The sequence below is a fragment of the Diabrotica virgifera genome, chromosome 6 (assembly GCF_917563875.1).
Source record: "Diabrotica virgifera virgifera chromosome 6, PGI_DIABVI_V3a".
NCBI classification, from domain to species: domain Eukaryota; kingdom Metazoa; phylum Arthropoda; class Insecta; order Coleoptera; family Chrysomelidae; genus Diabrotica; species Diabrotica virgifera.
Window position 1 is genome coordinate 35,275,937 of NC_065448.1, and position 20,761 is coordinate 35,296,697.

Sequence of the window (20,761 nt, forward strand, 5' to 3'; positions counted from 1 at the left end):
TATAATTCGCAAGTCTTTACACCTAAAGTTAAGTTTTTAAATTTTGTGATGTTCTTTTACCTTATGCCTATCACGCTCTGCATCGATTTATATCTTAAAAATGTGCTTAAGAAAAATTAGATTAAAAAAACGGTCTGATTGCAATGTTGCCTGAGATGGCATAGTAAGTAGGTGGATTAGATGGCATAGGTTTCCTCTGATTGAAAAATCAAATTTGTTTGTTGTTAAAATAACAAAATGTCTGGCTAATTGGCTCGGCCAAGGCCATCAAATTCACAAAAAAAAAGATGGCATAGGTATGCCATCTAACCCTTATGCGTTTTTACATTGCATTAATTTTGTTATATGATTGAAGTTTATCGTTACAGTTATGGGTCGTTTAAGAGGAATTCGAACCGACAAAATCGATTCCGTCGAAGTTGAGACAAGTGACGAGGAACTGCTTGTATTTTTTGTAATGGCCTCTTTTCATTATCTCATTCTCGAGAAACCTGACTAAGATGCCAAATTTGTGGCAAGTGGTCATATTCCGAATATGTCGGTGTACCCAAGACTGCAAAAAATTTATTTGTGACTTATGTCGAGATTAGTGCCTTTATTTCAAGGGTATGCCATCTGACCCACATGTATGTGGGTGAGATGGCACATGTAATACTTTACAATTTATTTTTTCAGTAAAAACTATAATATGTACACAACTAATGGCCCTTGGCATTTTTGTTAAATTTTGTAAAATATATTTATATTATTTTGATTTTTTAATTTTAATCAACCTATTCTAGGTACACCACTGGTAACGTCACTTTGCCGTAGAAGGTGCGTTTAAGCGAGGTGAATTTTAAAAAATTGGCTCCTAGATACGTAATCCTGTAAACTATTCAATGATCGTAACTGTACATTGTTAAAAAATGTTATATTTATGTAAATGGTCCTAGCACTGACTTTGATTTTTATTACATATCTAACTCTATCGATTATCGATTACAAAACAAAACATAAAAAAAGTATGTTGTCTTAGGAATATCTTCCCTAGGTATAGCATGAATACATGTAGTCCAGAAAGCCAGTGCGCATCCGCTAGGAAAAATATTCCGATTCGGATTTTTTGCACAATCTAACTCAAAAAGGACTCCTTTTAACAAATTTGCATGTTGCCAGGACCAAAAGTGGGTCAAAAATTTTTTAAACTTTTTTTTTTGTTTTTCTCCTAAAATTATTTTTTTTGCATGCAACAAAGTTTTTTTGGGTTTTTTTATCATTCCAAACAGAAAAGGTCTTTAGTGACTTTTCTCTAAAGTTGATAGTTTTTGACATATAAGCGATTAAAAATTGAAAAATTGCGAAATCGGCCATTTTTAACCCTCAAAAACTATGTGAGAAACTGAAAATTTGAATGTTGCCAAGGTAGGTAGGTATTCTTTAAACATCGATTGATGAAATCCCGAAGAGTTTTTTGCAATACAATATTCAAAACTCCTTTGTTTTTTAATTGCTAATCAATCGTGCACGATACTATTTTCCACCGTTGCACGTGTATACAGTAGTACGGTGCAAATGAAAGGAATACATTCGTTATTTCGTAAACCGGCGACTTTAAGGAAAAATCCCGAAACAGGTCGATTTTTATTTTTAAGTTATGATATTGTGGCATATATGGTATACTAGTGACGCCATCCATCTGGGCGTGATGACGTAATCGATGATTTTTTTAAATAAGAATAGGGGACGTGTGCTAGCTCATTTGAAAGATTCTTCAATTCTCTATTCAGTAATATGAACATTTACATAACTATTTATACAGGGTGTCCAAAAAAGTTTTTAATTAAATTATTTGAAAAAAAAAGAAGAATGTATGTAATTTATTTAATTCAAAATACATTTTACTGTTACCCGAAAACTAAAAAATGTTTATTTCAAAAAATAAACATTGCTTTTCGATTAAATTCAATGTTCAAGCCAGCTCCCGCCAGCCACCTGCCTCTTGGAAGTTTGTACATTTAATTTAAGCGAAAAACAATGTTTATTTGTAAAATAAACTTTGTTTTCTGATTTCTGAAAGCAGTAAGTTGTATTTTGAATTAAATAAATTACATACATTCTTCTTTTTTGTCAAATAATTTAATTTAATAAAAATTTTGGACACATGTATAAATAATTATGTTAATGTTTATATTACTGAATAGAGAATTGAAGAACCTTTCAAATGAGCTAGAACACGACTCCTATTCTCATTTAAAAAAATCATCGATTACGTCATCACGCCCAGATGGATGACATCACTGGTATACCATATATGCCACAATATCATAACTTAAAAATAAAAATCGACCTGTTTCGGGATTTTTCCTTAAAGTCGCCGGTTTACGAAATAACGAATTTATTCCTTTCATTTGCACCATACTGTATACACATGAAACGGTGGAAAATACTGTCACGCGCGCTTGATTAGAAATTAAAAAACAAAGGATTTTTGAATATTGTATTGCAAAAAACTCTTTGGGATTTCATCAATCGATGTTTAAAGAATATCTACCTACCTTGGCAACATTCAAATTTTCAGTTTTTTACATAGTTTTTGAGTTAAAAATGGCCGATTTCGCAATTTTTCAATATTTAATCGATTATATGTCAAAAACTATCAACTTTAGAGAAAAGTCACTAAAGACCTTTTCTATTTGGAATGATCCAAAAAACCTAAAAAAACTTTGTTCCATGCAAAAAAATAATTTTAGGAAAAAAACAAAAAAAAAACTTTTAAAAAATTTTTTACCCACTTTTGGTCCTGGCAACATGCAAATTTGTTAAAAGGAGTCCTTTTTGAGTAAGATTGTGCAAACAATTCGAATCGGAATATTTTTCCTAGCGGATGCGCAGTGGCTTTCTGGACTAATGACACAATATGGAAAAGCTCCTCATAAGCAAGGATTTGTCTCTTCCCGTAAAACTACGTTTAGTTAAATGTTACGTTTTTCCGATCTTACTATACGGTGTCGAGGCCTCAACGCTGACAGAGACGCTCAGGAAAAACCTAGAAGCATTCGAAATGTGGATGTACCGACGCATTCTTTGTATATCCTAGACCGAACATGTCACCAACATAGAAGTAACCCTCAGAATCGGAAAGTAGAAAGAAATCGTGAGCACAATTAAACAAAAAAAACTTAAATATCTAAGCCACATATTGAGACACGATAAGTACCGTCTACTGCAATTGATTATCCAGGGAAAAAAGGCAGTAAGCGAGGGCCAGGCAGGAGAAGACACTCGTGGCTCGAAAATATGCGGAAGTGGTTTGGGGTAACATCAGTAGAACTATTCAGACGTGCCGCAAGCAAGATCAGAATTGCCATGTTAATAGTCAACGTTCTTAACGGACAGATCACTTGAAGAAGAAGAATAGCATGAATATGGTAACAAATATTCATAAATTAAAATTCCTTTTAATACACTCACCGGCACAAAATTCCGCCACCCAAAATTTTTGATTAAGTTTGACAATTTATAACTTTATTATTTGTGCTCCGATTTTTTAAGATTCTTGCACCAGTTTGTATAGGTACATGTATTGATATCGTTTGGTATTCTTCCAATAACAGAAAAATTTTGCTTGCATGGCATTCTACAGGGGTGAATGAAAGCGTTGTATTTTCTCCTATTTTTAAAAAATTCCGTAGAAAAATGGAATAGCTTATTTTGTTTCATAGTCCTGTCATATTATCCCGGAGACATCACTAAAATTTTGTTTTTTGAATCCGAATATCTCTTTTTCTTGTAACAGCTGTACCATTTTTTGTAAATAAAAACACTGATTGACTCATAAAATACAGGTTTGATTGATAAGATTAGAATGGCCCGCATGCAGCCCAGATCTCAATCCTATTGAGCATTTATGGGATGAATTATAAAAAGCTATTCGCCGTCATCCTAGGCCTTCAGAAAATATTTGAGACAGTTATGGCCCTGGTAGAGGAATATCGGGCTATTCCCCAGGCAAGGATAACACATCTTTATTTGATGTTAAACATATTGCGAGCAGTCGTTGCTGTAAGAGGTGGACATACTCGCTATTTAATTGTTTTGTTAACTTTAGTGCGTTTGATATTGTTAATTAAATAAAACTTCATAGCAGTGTTTTTATTTACAGCTCTTACAAGAAAAGAGATATTCGGATAATTCAAAAAACAAAACCATAGTGCTACCTACAGGATAATATAGTATTTTTCCTACAAAAACGTTATTACGTAGGTCAAAATTTTTGACGTAAGAGAACTGTCAAAACATTAGAATGTGACTTTTCATTATTGCCATGTTTATAATAAACATGACAATAATGAAAGTCACATTCTAATGTTTTGACAGTTCTCGTACGTCAAAAATTTTGACCTACGTAATAACGTTTTTGTAGTAAAAATACTATACAAAAGGAGTAGTAGACTAAGGGCCAGTTGTTCGAACGCTAATCAACAATGATCATTATCAAATAATTAATTACTGTCAATGTCAACTTTGTTTGGGTTGTTAAAAAGTCTGTGGAGTCTATAATCAATTAATATAACAATAATTATTAACATAATTATTAATAAATCTCATAATTGTAATTAATTATGTTTTCAGCAACCCAAACAAAGTTGACATTGACAGTTTTGGTGACAGTAATTAAATATTTGATAATGATCATTGTTGATTAGCGTTCGAACAACCGGCCCTAAGAGCCGCTATAGGTGAAAATTCTTAATCATTTTAGGCACGACGGGACCCTATAACTTAAATAGTACAACCTAAAAGAAAACGTTTGAACACTGTGCCGTCACTTTTCAGTGGCACATGCGTCTACAGTGGCGCATCAAACTTTCCACTTATGGACGGGATACATAAATTAAAAAATACCCTCCCTAATTACCAGAATTTATTTTTTTCATTTTTTTAAGTTTTATGTGATTAAGACATAAGATTCATCGTAATTTTAACCCACCACCCCCTTCTCCCTGCCCCCACCATCAAAAACTTTATTTTTCGATTTTATTTTTTTTTTGGTGGGATGTAGTCAATTTTAAAATTTCAAAAAATTTGCACGCGTAGTTAAGGGTTTTATAAAACACGTCTATTTTTTATAGACCTGTAGGTTGAGTGTACATAACCTCAAAAAAATTTTAAAATTTTTTTTTGAAAAAAAGTATATAACTTTTTTTTGGGGATAGCTGCAGATCTAATTTTTTCTTAGTCTTGTGTATTTTATCAAACACTATATTTCTAATTTTTTTCAGATTTTTCTGTAACGTTGGTCACCTTCAAAAATCCAAAAAACTGTTTTTTAAGGGGGTTTTGGGGGGTTTGAACGTGTTTTTCTGATTTTTAAATATTCTAAAGAACTCAGTTACTTCAAGTTACATATAACCTATAAAAACAAAATTGATTTGATATATTATGAAGTCTATAAAATAGGGAAAATCCCCTAAAACCCCCCAAAAAACAGTTTTTCGGATTTTTGAAGGTGGGGAGACTTACGGAAAAATCTGAAAAAATTTAAAATATAGTGTTTCATAAAACGCACAAGACTAAGAAAAAATTAGACCGGCAGCTATTCCTCAAAAAAAGTTATACGCTTTTTTGAAAAAAAAAAATTCTTTTAATTTTTTGAGGTTATGTACACTCTACCTATGGCTCTATAAAAAATAGGCATGTTTTATAAAAGCCTCAACTATGCGTGTGAATTTTTTTAAATTTTAAAATTGATTGCATCCCACCAAAAAAAAAATAAAAACGAAAAATGAAGTTTTTGATGGTGGGGGCAGGGGGAAGGGGGTGGTGGGTTAAAATCACGATGAATCATATGTGTTAATCACATAGAACTTAAAAAAATAAAAAAAATTTAATTCTGTTAGTAAGTTCTGTTAACTTTTAATTTATTTATCCCGTCCATAAGTGGAAAGTTTGATGCGCCACTGTCGACGCATGTGCCACTGAAAAGTGACGGCACAGTGTTCAAACGTTTTCTTTTAGGTTCTACTATTTAAGTTATAGGGTCCCATCGTGCCTAAAATGATTAAGAAATTTCACCTATAGCGGCTCTTAGTCTATAGAACAAAATCAGTCTTCACATTTTTCCAGAGAATTTTTTAAAGTTAGGAGAAAAAACAACGCTTCCATTCACCCCCGTATAATGCCATCTAAGCAAAAATTTTTTGTTACCGGAATAATAACGAACGACATCAATACATGTACCTACAAACTGATGCAAGAAACTTAAAAATCGGAGTACAAATAATAAAGTTATAGATTGTCAAACTTAATCAAAAATTTTGGGTGGCGGAATTTTGTGCCGGTGAGTGTATGAATAAGAATAAAATTTTAATTATTGACAGGTAGGTATAATTGTAAACTGTAATTAAAATAGTTACTAAATCCATCCTTTAAAAATCAGTATGATTGATTCAACGAATTTTAAATACATAAAAATATATAAATAAATCAATAAATAAACTTACTGTAGGCTTCAACTGTAGAACATATTATAAAAACTACAATAATTGATATAATTTCGAAGATCTTCATCATGTTCACTATTTCTTCAAAAGTTCGTGGTACACTAATTCCATATTCAAAAACGCTCGCGGAATCTTCAGATAACTGTTTCTGGCAGTGTCCTCTCGGTTTTTATTAGGCCATCGCCTTTATTATGCTCATTTCTTGTTGTAACGAGAAAATAACAGTAATGCTGTTAAATGATTAGATTTTTTCAGTTTTCAATGAAATTTTTAAGAAGATAATAGAGAAGAGATTGCCTTATAATGAGTCTGCAAATGTATACAATTTCCGTTTTCAAAAAAAAAACAAGATGTTAAATGTTTATTGGAAGTCAGGGTCGGTTCTTAATCGTCGATGTCATTACCAATAACTATTGTGCGATAGGTTACCAAAAATATTGACAAATTTAATAATTGTTGTCGAAGTTTCATTACATTATACAGAGTTGACCAAAAGTCTGGAAAGGGAACATCCATAAACTACGTCGTTGAAAAGGGGGAGGGGGGACTTTGCTTATTACGACGGTATACGACAGGGGGGAAGGGGCCATGAGTGCACATCCGACGTCGTTTAAAGTTCACGAATATAAAAAATATATCCTATTTTAAAATTAAAAAAAATTAGTATATTTTTTTATCGCATATTTTTCATTTTGTTTTTATCACTCATAGCCTTAATATTGCTAGCAGTTTTATACCGACTAACAAACAATAAAACATTGTTCTATGTCTTTAAACAAACGCTTCTTTTCAGAACAACGTCTGAAAGCAATAAATATTAAACTGTTCACTTATTTACTGAATACTCTGTGTGAAACAATTCTACAAGAATGAATAGAAATAAAACATATTCTATTTAGTTAGTACATTGTATCTATTTATACTTAATAAAAGAAATGGCATCGGAATCAAAACAAAGAATATTAAGATTTATATGATGCAGTTAATAAAGCATAGGAACTCAGATAAAAGTGTTGTCTTTTGTTCCAATAAAGCTGTATAGTGAATTGAGAGAAAAAAGTAGGCGGATATTAATGAGCTACATAGTAATACTGATTTGGATATATTCGTAAATAAACTCGGAGAGCTAACTTTGAAAAATCTCTAAAAAGGGAGGTCATGAGTTGCAATTGAGACGTCGGTATGAGGGGGGGGGGCAAGTGTAAATGACGCTTTACGACGGAAGGGGGGAGGGTATTAAAAACTCCAAAATTTTTACGACGTAATTTATGGATGTTCCCAAACGCTTAATTATCTCTTAAATGGATATTTCGAATTATATAAAAACCAGGATACGCCTTCTGCAATATGGAGATGTCAAATTTCTTGCTTGCAATGTTGCCAGATTTACCATTTTTTTGATATCAACGGTCATTTTGTTTTTTAAACACTTCTTCACGTGCGTTTGCCGTTCCGAACGTTGGCAATTAACATGGCTATTCTGACTTTCTATACGGCAGATCTGAATACAGGGCCGTCGCTAAAGTGTTGGCCGCCCGTGTGCATAACTTAATATTTGCCGCCCTCCATTTAACTCTTTAGTCGTTTCAACATAGGTACTATAGTATTTAAAGAAATGTGCAGGAAATACATTTTTCAAAAGTTCTTGAACTTTTGAAACCATTTTCAAATTAACGAAAACATATTGTACATTTTATAGGTTTATTCTTTGTTTTTGCTTTTCTGTTACTCATGATCTACAAAAAAATGTTATATCTATTATATGTATTATATTATGTATGTATTGTTCCTCGTTTTATAATTCGTTTTATAGTTCATAATTAGACTGGGAGATATTATACAGAAGTTCAGCCACGATTTTCTAAGTCCTGCCTTTTGCAATACTGGAAGGGTAGACGATGTACTTACAATCTGTGGAAACATCCACAAATTTCCTGTGACATTTTCCTGTAAAAATGAGATTTTCCCAAAAAATGAAAATAGGGTTTTGCGATGAATTTCTAAGTCCTGCCATATCCGTAGATAGACAGGATACTATCGATTTTATGAAGAACATTTTTTGGGCAGGAGGGTTGCAAACGGGGTAACGGAGTATATATGTATACAAACATGTAAGGAAAATAATGAAATTTTCATGATTTTCTAGGTCCTGCCAACTAAATAAACTAAACATATTTATTTCAAAATGCTCAAAAAAAATATTGGCATGACGTCTCCTAATATTTAAGTATACTTGTCCCTTGGAAAATTCTGCGGAAAATTCTCACCCTGATTCCGTGATTTTCTTAGTCCTGCCTTTAAAAAGTTGTAATACTTAAATACAATCAATACTTTTTCGGTACTCGGCAGGAAGGTTAAATGGTTCTTGTAAGACGGCAGGAGTCCTAGATTTGTAAGAAAATTCGTGAAAAAGTCAACGATTTTCTGAGTCATGCCATTTTGCACATGTTTCAAGAATTTTAATATAAAGTCTATTTACAAAGAGGTAGGATGGTTTTATGGTTATTTTGTATACAGGGTGGGGCATTAGTTATACAGGGCTACCCGTTTTGACAGGGTGACACAAATTTATGTTTTTTAAATGGAATACCCTGTATATTTTTACATTTTTCAATTCTACTCGATGTTCTCTTTAATAAAATATAGTGTTTTGAAATATTATACGAGGTAGTTTAAAATATAATTACGTTTTTTTGTTAATTTTGTAGGAACATTCACACCCTATACATATTGTTAGTGATTTGATATCCAAACTTCTATTAATTTATGTTTAAACGATTTTTAATATAGTCTACTATTGTCAGTTATTAATAGTATACCAAAATGTTTAATTTTAGTATACGGGGTTGGTTGAAACTCGGAATGAGTATTTTCTGAGTTTTCTTAAATAGGACACCCTGTATTTTAGTATTATAATAAAATGATATTTTATGGTACCTTTTTATTTGTTAAGCATTTTCTATACCATATTTATATACTAATTTCGGCAGTAAATTGATACAGACAGATTACTCAGGCGGTTTTTGGGGTTTCTGAACAAGAATGTCACATTAGAACAGATCTTTATCTAGTGCTCGGGGTGACTGATATACACGCCATATTCTTAAATTTCGAGGCTTTCAGACACTAAAGTGATGCAAGTAGATTACTCGAGGAGTTTTGTGGTTGCTGAAGATGAATGCGCGATCAGAATCAACCTACAAAACCCTCTTAATTCGAGATCAGTCACCCTGGGCACCAGGTGCTCCGAGGGTCGGTTGTAATGTCATATTCGTGTTTGGCCATCCCAAAAACCCTCGAATAATCTGTTTGCTTTAATTTATTGCCGATATCCCACGAAATTTCAGATGACGTGCCTTAGCAGCAACTCTGGGCACTAGGTGATTCGGAGGTCGGTTCTGCTTGTGTATTCGTAACTCCATAAACCTCCCAAATAACAAAATTTTGCCCTTAATACACTTATTTTGGCAGGTTTATGCACTTTTGGATGCATTTTATGCACTAAAATGCAATTTCCACCCATTTTTATATTGTACACCTTTTCCTGATGTTATCCTGAACGCAATGCAAAAAGTTGCAAGTAGATAGGTGCTGTATTTAAAAATCTATTTATTCTGGTGTTGTTAGTGTTAGGACATTTTGCTATTAAATATAGGAAACAATGTCAGGACAATATCTACAATCCTACAATATCAGGAAAACCAGTTGAGTGCGGCAACTTAGCTCCTGTTACATGCGTGTGTATATTGTGGGAAGTAAGAAGGCGGGATAAAATTGCTATGCAACAAAGATATATTGATAACAAAAAACAACGTTTCATGAAAATAAAACACGGCTAAACAAATCTTAAAGTCCGCCTACCAATGAAACGAGTGTGATTCATGCTCATAAAACATTTTTATTTTCGGAGAGTCGCATAAATGACCCGACGTCTATTTGTTTAGCAGTGTTTTATTTCCATGAAACGTGATTTACGTTTCATGTTTCTTTGATGTGCGGCCTGCCTAAGGGAGCTAAAGTTCTTTACAGATGGCGCGTTGTAATTAGTTTTTTATATCTCCAGAACGCTTCCATTTCTAAAGACAAAAACTGGTCCGCCTTTTTTTCTTCCAGAGATAAATCGATTCCATCAATTTCGAATCTCTAGTACCAGTCATAGGAATCTTTTTTGTCTTTCCCTTTTAGGTATTTTTGACACTAGATTATTAAATTGTGAGGTATTCTAGTACTAAAAGTTACTCCTGCTTTAAGTCAGTAGGATGCACAGTTTTCTGGAAAAATCCATTTTAAAATTTTTCGTTTGTTGAATTTGAAAAAAATTTTAAAAAAATTAAAAAAACGGTGTATTTGCCGACTCAAAGCAAGAGTAACTTTTAGTACTAGAATACCTCATAATTTAATACTCTCAAAAATGTCTAAAAATTTAAAGACCAATAAGTTATGAGATAAAATATCCATTGATCTACCCAAGACGGATGCCTATGATCAGTACTAGAAATTCACAATTGATAAACTCGATTCATCTCTGGAAGAGAAATAAACGTAGCAGTTTTCGTTTTCCTAAATAGAATTTTTCTAAATTCTTTTAAACTCAAAAAACCAAAAAACGAAAAAGTTTTCAAATCGATTTTTCTAGAAAACTGCGTATTTTTCTGAGTTAAAGCAAAAACACCTTTTAGTACAAAACTATTCCAGAATTTAATAATACAGTGTCAGAAATGCTTAAAAGTTAGACAGAAAAGTATTCGATGAAATATCCGTTTCCATACCCAAAACGGACCCTTATGACCGGCACTAAAAATTGACAATTGATAATTGACATTTGACAATTGACTTCTGGAAGATCAATAAGTGTACCAGTTTTCGTTTTTCCAAATAAAAGCATTCTGGAGCTATTTTAAAGAAACTAATTACAAGACTTCGATATGCTTCTTCTAGACGAAGCATATCGAAGTAGAGCTCGTCCGCCAACCAGATGGTCTGATGACATCAAAAGGATCGACATAAACTTGATGCAGACAGCACAGGACAGAAATGCATGGAGAAGACTGAGGGAGACCTATATCCAGCAGTGGATATATCCGGGTTGAATTATGACGATGATGAATTACAAGACGCCATCTTTAAAGAGCTCTAGCTTTCCACGGAAGCATTTTTGAACTAGGTGAATTGAGTTAAATTTTCTTAAAATTATCTGAGGAATCTCCGGTTTTCGTTTGTTATGAGAGTTTCTGCACACCCTGTATAATATAATGGGTAGGTAAAATATTAAGGTAGATAAAAATATGATCTAATCACTTAAAATAAATATGTTACAGTTTGCTATTAGATTTGAAAAGTGTGTAAAAATTCCGAGACATTATTCAGGAAAATAATATTTAATAGGATACAATTGTTTTAATGATATACAAATTAATTTTTTGTATTATTCATCTTTGCGGTTATCCTGCCAAGTTTTAAACGGTTTTAGATTAGTGTTTTTTAAGCATACTCGACATGGCATGACTCAGAAAATTGTGGTGATATGAATATGTTTGTATAACACCCTGAAATAATTTTACAGACACACAATTTTAATTTTTTTTATACGAAATAACTATACAACCATCCTGCCTCTTTGAAAATAGATTTATATTAACCTTCTTGAGATATGTGCGAAATGGCATGACTTAGAAAATCGTGTAATTTTCCACGAATTTTCTTACACATTTTTTAACTATATATAGTAAAAAAGGTGTAACTAAACATCCTGCCATTTTGAATAATGTCTACTGAAATTATTTATTTTATAACAAAATTTATTTTATGACTTAGAAAATCACGGAACCACAGTGAAAATTTTATACAGAATTTTCCAAGAAACAAGTGAAGTTAAACATTAGGTGACGTCATGCCAACATTTTTTTTGGTCATTTTGAAATAAATATGATTGATTTATTAAGTTGGCAGGACTTAGAAAATTATGAAAATTCCATTATTTTCATTACGTGTTTGTATATCTGTATACTTCCTGCCCAAAAAATTTTGTTCATAAAATAGATAGTATCCTGTTATTCTATGGATATGGTAGGACTTAAAAATTCACCGCAACTCCCAATTTTTCTTTTCATGGAAAATTTAATTTTCACAGGAAAATGTCACAGGAAACCAGTAGATTTTTCCACAAATTGTAAGTATCTTCTCTAACCTTCCTTTATTGCAAAGGGCAGGACTTAGAAAATCGTGGTTGAACTTCTGTTAATATCTCCCGGTTTAAATGTATAAAAAGCCATTTTGAAACTTACGTAATAATAATTTATTTATTAACGTATATATACACTTATAAATACAATTGTCTTTGGTTTAATACTTATATAAAATACATCTTTAAAATAACAAATAAAAAATAAGCAGCTATTTTCATCTTTGCTTCGGTAACAGTTTCAGCTCCAGATTTTGTTTTCCCTGAAACATAAAACACCATTAAATATTTAAAAAAATCACTACATACAGGGTGTTCAGAAACTCTACCGACAAACGAAGGCAGGAGATTCCTCAGATAATTTTAAGACAATTTAACCCAATTCACCTATTCCGAAAATTCTCTAATAGACCAGGGCGCATCTGTAAAAATATTAGTACATTTGGACGTTGAGAGGTGACTCAATTTTTTTTTTGCAGAAATTGCTTGAAAATAACTCAAATAATAATATTTAAGTTATCCTCCCTCTCAAAAAGGTCCGGAACATTGTTTAAATAATCAAAATGTCAAAAAATGAAGGAAAAATTCGATTTTTTCCTTTGTTTTTTGATTATAACTTTAAAATAAAAGAGAAAAGTTGTACTGACATAAGAGTTGCGTAATTAAATTTCCTACAATATAGAATTGGTTAAAGATTTAAAAAATAGTCACCCTTGTTGCAAAATAACAATAATTGCGAAAAAACCATACAAAAACAAGTATTCGAATTTTACGCTTTTCAACCATTTATGCTACACTTAGGACCTTCATATTTCACCCAGAAAAACTTTATGATACAGTAATTATTACAGTAATGATACTTTATGATTCAGTAATTACAGTTTAATTAAGATCGGTTTAATAGATTTTGCAAAATAAATTTTGCAATCCAGCTTTCGCAAAAAAAATTCATTTTTTCAAAATGTTACAGGACTGAAAATAAAGCAGATAGCAAGTTGAATTTTTTTTTTGCTTATAGAAGTGTACTTTACCTTTCATTTGCAATTTGCAAAACTAAAATCGATTAACTACCACGGCGTCAGAATTTTTTTAAATAAACATTAATTATTGCTGCTACGCGCAGGACAGCGGATAGTTTGCTCTGATTGGGCATTTCAATAACCTTTGATAATGATTAATACATTTTAATTTTTATTACATTTCGATATAAATAAATAAATTTGTTTATTGCAAAACTAAAAAACACATACCTAGTTTATTCTTTGAAATAACACTTTTTTAGCAAAAACTTTTTTTGTTCATATATTTTAACTTAGAGAATAAAAGTTTATTATTTTTAAACATATGCAATTGTTTAAACAATATTTCACAAACAATAATAAAATTAATAGTTTGATTTTTGTGGAATTAAAATATTAAAATACAACAAAATATAGAGTAAGAAAATAATATATTACATAAAGATGGGAAGAAATTTTGGTGGAAATCAACTTGTGTGAATCGAACACCGCTGTCCTGCGCGTAGCACCAAAAATTAATGTTTATTTAAAAAATTTCCTGACGCCGTGGTTATCAATCGATTTTAATTTTGCAAATTGCAAATGAAAGGTACAGTACACTTCTATAAGAAAAAAAAATTCAACTTGCTATCTGCTTTATATTCAATCCTGCAACATTTTAAAAAAATGAATTTTTTTGCGAAAGCTGGATTGCAAAATTTATTTTGCAAAATCTATTAAACCGATCTTAATGAAATTTACAGTGTTGTTTTACCATATCATAAAGTTTTTCTGGGTAAAATATGAAGGTCCTAAGTGTAGCATAAATGGTTGAAAAACGTAAAATGCGAATACTTGTTTTTGTATGGTTTTTTTTCGCAATTATTGCTATTTTGCAACAAGGGTGACTATTTTTTAAATTTTTAACCAATTCTATGTTATAGGAAATTTAATTACGCAACTTTTATGTCCTTTTTTCAGAAATGAATAGTCTTAAAGTTATAATCAAAAAACCAATAAAAAAATCGAATTTTTCCTTCATATTTTGACATTTTGATTATTTAAACAATGTTCCGGATCATTTTGAGTGGGAGGATAACTCAAATATTATTATTTGAGTTATTTTCAAGCAATTTCTGCAAAAAAAATTGAGTCACCTCTCAAGGTCCATCTCAAAACAGATGCGCCCTGGACTACTAAGGGCCGGTTGTTCGAACGCTAATCAAAAATGAAATCAACTGATCATTATCAAATATTTAATTACTGTCACCAACTGTCAATGTCAACTTTGTTTGGGTTGCTGAAAACATAATTGTTTACAATTATGAGTTTTATTAATCAATTATGTTAATAATTGATATGTTAATTAATAATTAACTAATCAATCAATTATGTTAATTATCATAATAATTAACTAATCAATCAATTATGTTAATTATCATAATGATAATTAACATAATTGATTACAATCAACTGATTGACGTCCGAATGAGGGGTGTTGTTATTTGATGGTTGTTAAGGGGACTTAATTATACTCAACTTCTTGATTAGCGTTCGAACAACCGGTCCTATAGGCGCAAAATGTAATTAGTTTTTCTTAAATACCTCCAGAAAGCTTCTAGTTAGAAAAACGAAAACTGGTACGCTTATTTATCTTCCAGAGATAAATCAATTACATCAATTACAAATTTCTAATACCGGTCATATGCGTCCGTTTTGGGTGGGGCAACGGTTATTTTATCGCATAACTTTTTTGTCTTTAACTTTTAAGCACTTTTGATACTGGATTATTAAAATGTGAGGTATTTTAGTACTAAAAGGTACTCTTGCTTTAAGTCTGTAGGGCGCACCGTTTTCTAGAGAAATCAATTTAAAAATTTTTCGTTTCCTAAATTTGAAAAAAATGTTTAAAAAATTTAAAAAAAAAACGGTGAATTTTACCAACTTAAAGCAAGAGTAACTTTTAGTACTAGAATACCTCATAATTTAATAATCTAGTGTCAAAAATTCTTAAAAATTAAAGACAAAAAAGTTATGCGATAAAATAACCGTTGACCTACCCAAAACGGACGAATATAACCGGTACTAGAAATTCGCAATTAGGTAATTAAATCGATGCATCTCTGGAATATAAATTAACGTACCACTTTTCGTTTTCCTAAATAGTTTTTTTAAATTGATTTTTCTAGAAAATTATTATTCCTGTCGACTTAAAATCAGAGTAACTTTTAGTACTATAATCAGAGAACAACGACCACTTAATGCTATAATACCTTACATTTTAATAATCCAGACTTAAAAAATGCTTAAAAATCAAAAACAATGCGATAATATAACTACTGCCCTACCCGAAACGGATGGGATGTCTATGACGGATACTAGAAATTTGCAATGGATGGAATCGATTTATCTCTGGAGGATAAATATGTGTACCAATTTTCGTTTTTCTAAATAGAAGCGTTCTGGAGAAATTTAAGAAAAACTAATTACCAGACGACATCTTCAAATCGCTCTAGGAAGCATTTTCGGACTAGATGAATTGGGATAAATTGTCTTAAAATGATGTGAGGAATTTCCTGTCTTCGTTTGTCTTGTCGGTAGACAAACTTCGGTAGAGTTTCTGGACACTCTGTATAATAACCACATAAAAATTTCAGTATACATATTTAATTTCAAAATTAAATTCGTTTTTACTGCGAAAAAATGAAAGCGAACCTATAAACTCAGTTTTTCGTGCTCTTTTCAAATGTGCAAACGGATTTTGAAAATTTCAATATGCAGGGTGTTGTTTCAAGGTCACAATTATTTTATGCTTTTTTTGTTAATCCGGGCCTGGATTTTTCTTGTGATTAGAATTATTGCTGTTTACAATCATCCTATATTCTCCTTGTGAAAAAATTTAAGAAGCAGCAAAAAATTATTCAGATGACTTCTAGGGCATGTCCAACAACTACTATGACAACTACAATCACTTCAACTTCTGGACACCAGGATATCAGGACAACACAAAATAAGAGAAGGTCATAAATTCCTTTTTACGGTTTGATCTTTACTGTACCGGTCCAATTACAGTTTCCTTTTTTGCTGGTTATATTCGTCCTTCAATTACCTACTACATAGATGGCGCAAGCAGCCAGACTAAATAATATTTAATAAAATATAATTAATTATTGTTATAAGTCAAAGTACCCTTTGATCCATTTTTGTTTTAAAATATTAAATTTAATTATTATTGTGATCTAAATATCATATTGTTTACTAATAAAATTTAAGAATTTGAATACATAGACCTATTTATGTAATTGTAATATCTTTTTTATAGTGCTGTCTAGCTTACATGTTCTCCTATTAAATAAAAAAAATATCTAATAAAAAAAATACACAGGGATGTGGGAGGGAGAATACAACAGAAAAATTATAGGTATAATAATACCTATCCATGAGCTCACCCAACCCAGCTCATACCCTTTAGTTTTAGTAGATGGGGACGATGGGCTATTGGACAGTATTGGAGAATCATTCTAAACATAATTAGGTAGAAGCATTCATTCACTTTAAAGACGAATTGGATCTCTTTAATTTTCATTTTCGTGAAACATACATAGGTATATAATAATTATGTGCAGAGATGAAAATCCTTCCAAAAATCAATGGTAGGTACCTAATGCTCAGAGCCGGCCATAACGGGCTGGCATAGCATGGCAAGGAATGCACGGTAGGCGGACGCCCCTGTTAATGGGAGGAGCCAAAATGAGTTTTTTTTTCTATACAATTCTTCTTCTTCTTTTTCAGCCTTAAATAATCCAACTTTGGACATAAGCCTTCCCCAATTCAATCCAGTGTTTTGTTTCCAGTTGTGTTCTCGAAATTTCTCTATGTCATCAGCCTATCTCATTTGTGGTCTTCCTCTGCTTCTTCTTCCTAACCACGGTCTCCACTGTTGTATTTCGTGATTTCATCTTTTACCCTTCAGTCGGGCATTGTGTCCTTCGAAGCTCCATTTTAATTTGGCAGCATGGTCTTTTACTTTCGTTTTGCTTCTAATCCATTTATTTATTTCTTTTGTCTATAAGCTCTTCTATACAATATATAATCGAGTTAAATATTGAAATTATATGTTTAAAATAAGTGCTTATAGTTTTTCAGGCGGGCACCTTATACCCTAGAGCAGAGTTTCCCAACCGGTGGGTCGCGACCCACTAGTGGGAAGCGGGCGGATTTCAGGTGGGTCGCGGCGTGGCTCTTACAGTAGCTGAATAACGTACATATATATCATCATGGGTGAGGGATGGGTCGCGAATATGAAAAAACATCAGAATATCAGAAGGTGGGTCGCCAGACATAAAAGGTTGGGAACCACTGCCCTAGAGCCGAGACTGGTAATGCTAAGACCACAAACCATACATACTCATAGACGTTTCACGACCATGTTAATCTTTCGGATCGAATTAACGCCATCTCTTGATTGGAATGGGAACTAAATTGACAAATTTTAGTTACGTGAGAATTTCAAATTATAAATTTTGCGGGATTTTTGATGAAATTTCGCAGGAAATTAAAACAACAGAAAGACAATTCAATGTTTTATTCCATATTTTACTGAAAACTTCAAATATTCCAATTTGTTTTCAAAATGCTAAACACTACTGCTATGTGTCACGTGAAAGCACTGATGTGTATCGAGTTGAATGAAAATTTTTGAAAGAATCTTGTAGGATGATTGTTTAGATAAATATTACCTTATAATCTTTTACAAACTTCCAAAAATATATAGGTCCGAAATGTTGATGACACACTTGTCCATTGGAATAAACTGTTTCAGGATATATTATATTGTTTTTTTTTTAAATGTGGAGAAACACAACACGGGATGATCAATGTAAACTAAAAATTCTACTCATAAAAACGGAGAGGAGGTTAATACACTTGATTAAAATTGTGATTAAATCTAATTAAAAACGTAACACCACTATAATAAAATAATTAAGCCACAAACTGTAAAATAAAAAGTAAATTAACAAATTAATTTAATTGTAAACTGTCAGTTGTTAAATATGACAAGAGAATTGACTGACAGCGACATCTCTGGATTGGAATGGTAACTAATTTGCTGTCTTGACCTTGACAATTTACGTGAAACGTCTATGAGTATGTATGGTTTGTGGCTAAGACACTATGGACAGAGCTACAATTATTGTAGCTCTAATCTAATTGTAACATTAGTCACACGATCCACCCACGAAATTCTATACATGCGTCTGTAACACCACATCTCGAATGCACAATGCCTTTAAAGAAGTTAAAAGAGACATATTATGTTTTACTTCTTCTTCCTTTTGTGTAGACTCTGTCTGTTTTTTCAATGTACCTCTACAATAAGTTATCGTCGTTCCATCGTTTTCGTAGCCTTCCCACTGATGGTCTTCCTATTGGGGAACCGTCTCTCGCCGTCCTTACTACTCTATTTCTGTTTGTTGTCATTCGGCTTATGTGGTCAGTCCATTCTACTCTTCTCTTTCTTACCCAGTTATTAATGTTCTCCAATTCTCCACCTTGAATCTCTGTCGTATATCTGAACCTACTTTAAAGTATTAATAATTAATGTTGATGTGAAGCTATTTCCTTGTGGCATTTTTATGATTAACTATTTAGTGGGAAATAAGCCACAATTAAATTGAAAAATAATTTTATTAACGTTTCGAAGCCCAAATCGGGTTTCGTTGTCAAAATACAAAATACTACTAAAATAAACAAAAATGTTGTTGCTAAGTAAAAAAATTCTAATAATTTATTTAACCTGACTCATTTATATTGGCAATTCAGACGTATATTATACATTTTAAAGTAGAAGACTTTAAAATGATATCGCCAATATTTATGAGTTGCGTTCCTGGGACGACTTTACTAAAAGATAGTTCATTATATTACATGAAATCAATCCCAACTCAAGAATATCCGTCACAAAAAAATCATAGCATGTGATTTGTCTTTAAAAAGACAAACAAATGCAACGATGACAGTAAAATTCTCGCGTTAGAGATTCCATAGTAAATCACGAGGGAAAACCAGGAAAAAACCTAGTGATACTATCCCGACATCGTAAGTATTTGGTCTTACATTTAATTTACTTTCAAAAAACTAATACCAAATTCTGACTTTAATAGATATGATTAAATTATAAATAATATTAATAATACATAGATATACAATAAGTAATACTAAAATATAAAATTTGTACTAAATCGATATGTTATTGACTTACTAATCGTGGTATTTTCTTTCTACTGACTTCCTCTTTCAGTATGGGTAACCACATCCTACTGCATTCTACCGAGGCACAATTGGTTTCATTTAGCATAATTAGAGCCGCTTCTTTGATTTTTCTCTTTTTACTATCTGATTCTTTCAGGACTATACTTGAATCTCTCCACTGAACTCTATGTTCATTATCCCATGCGTGTTGACATATTTGAGATCTATCAAATTCTCTATTTTTAATATAAGACTGATGTTCACTTATTCTAACGTTTAATGGTCTTGATGTTTCACCTAAATAAAATTGTTCGCATTCACAAGGTATTTTATAAATGCAATTCTTTGTTCTTTCTTGTTCATTGTTAGGTTTAGTTTTAGATATAATAGATCTCAATGTGTTTGTTGTTTTGAATGTTGTTGAAATGTTGAATTTATTTCCTATTGTTTTAAGTTTCTCGGATAGTCCTTTTATACAGGGTGTCCCGAAAAGATTGGTCATAAATTATACCACACATTCTGGGGTCAAAAATAGTTCAAATAAACCTAACTTACCTTAGTACAAATGTGCTCATAAAAAAAGTTACAGCCCTTTGAAGTTACAAAATGAAAATTTATTGTTTTCAATATATCGAAAACTATTAGAGATTTTTTATTGAAAATGGACATGTATCATTCTTATAGCAGGAACATCTTAAAACAAAATTATAGTGAAATTTGTCCACCCCATAAAAAATTTATGGGGATTTTGTTCCTTTAAACCCCCCCAAACTTTTGTGAACGTTCCAATTAATTCATTATTGTGGTTCCATTAGTTAAACACAACGTTTTTAAAACTTTTTTGC

General features: G+C 31.7%; 2 protein-coding genes across 3 annotated transcripts in view; both read right to left on the bottom strand.

Annotated features, from left to right (window-relative positions):
* LOC114325303 (uncharacterized) overlaps positions 1–6,642 on the bottom strand; it is a 30,974-nt gene extending 24,332 nt beyond the window's left edge. Inside the window, exon 1 of the mRNA XM_028273333.1 lies at positions 6,486–6,642. Coding sequence (XP_028129134.1) covers positions 6,486–6,555 — 70 coding nt within the window. The 5' untranslated portion in view covers positions 6,556–6,642. The remainder of the gene's footprint in view (positions 1–6,485) is intronic.
* Positions 6,643–12,756: 6,114 nt separating this feature from the next.
* LOC114325301 (uncharacterized) overlaps positions 12,757–20,761 on the bottom strand; it is a 91,418-nt gene continuing 83,413 nt past the window's right edge. For both annotated transcript variants that reach the window (XM_028273328.2, XM_028273329.1), the window contains exon 5: positions 12,757–12,929. In XM_028273328.2, coding sequence (XP_028129129.1) covers positions 12,835–12,929 — 95 coding nt within the window. In that variant the 3' untranslated portion in view covers positions 12,757–12,834. The remainder of the gene's footprint in view (positions 12,930–20,761) is intronic.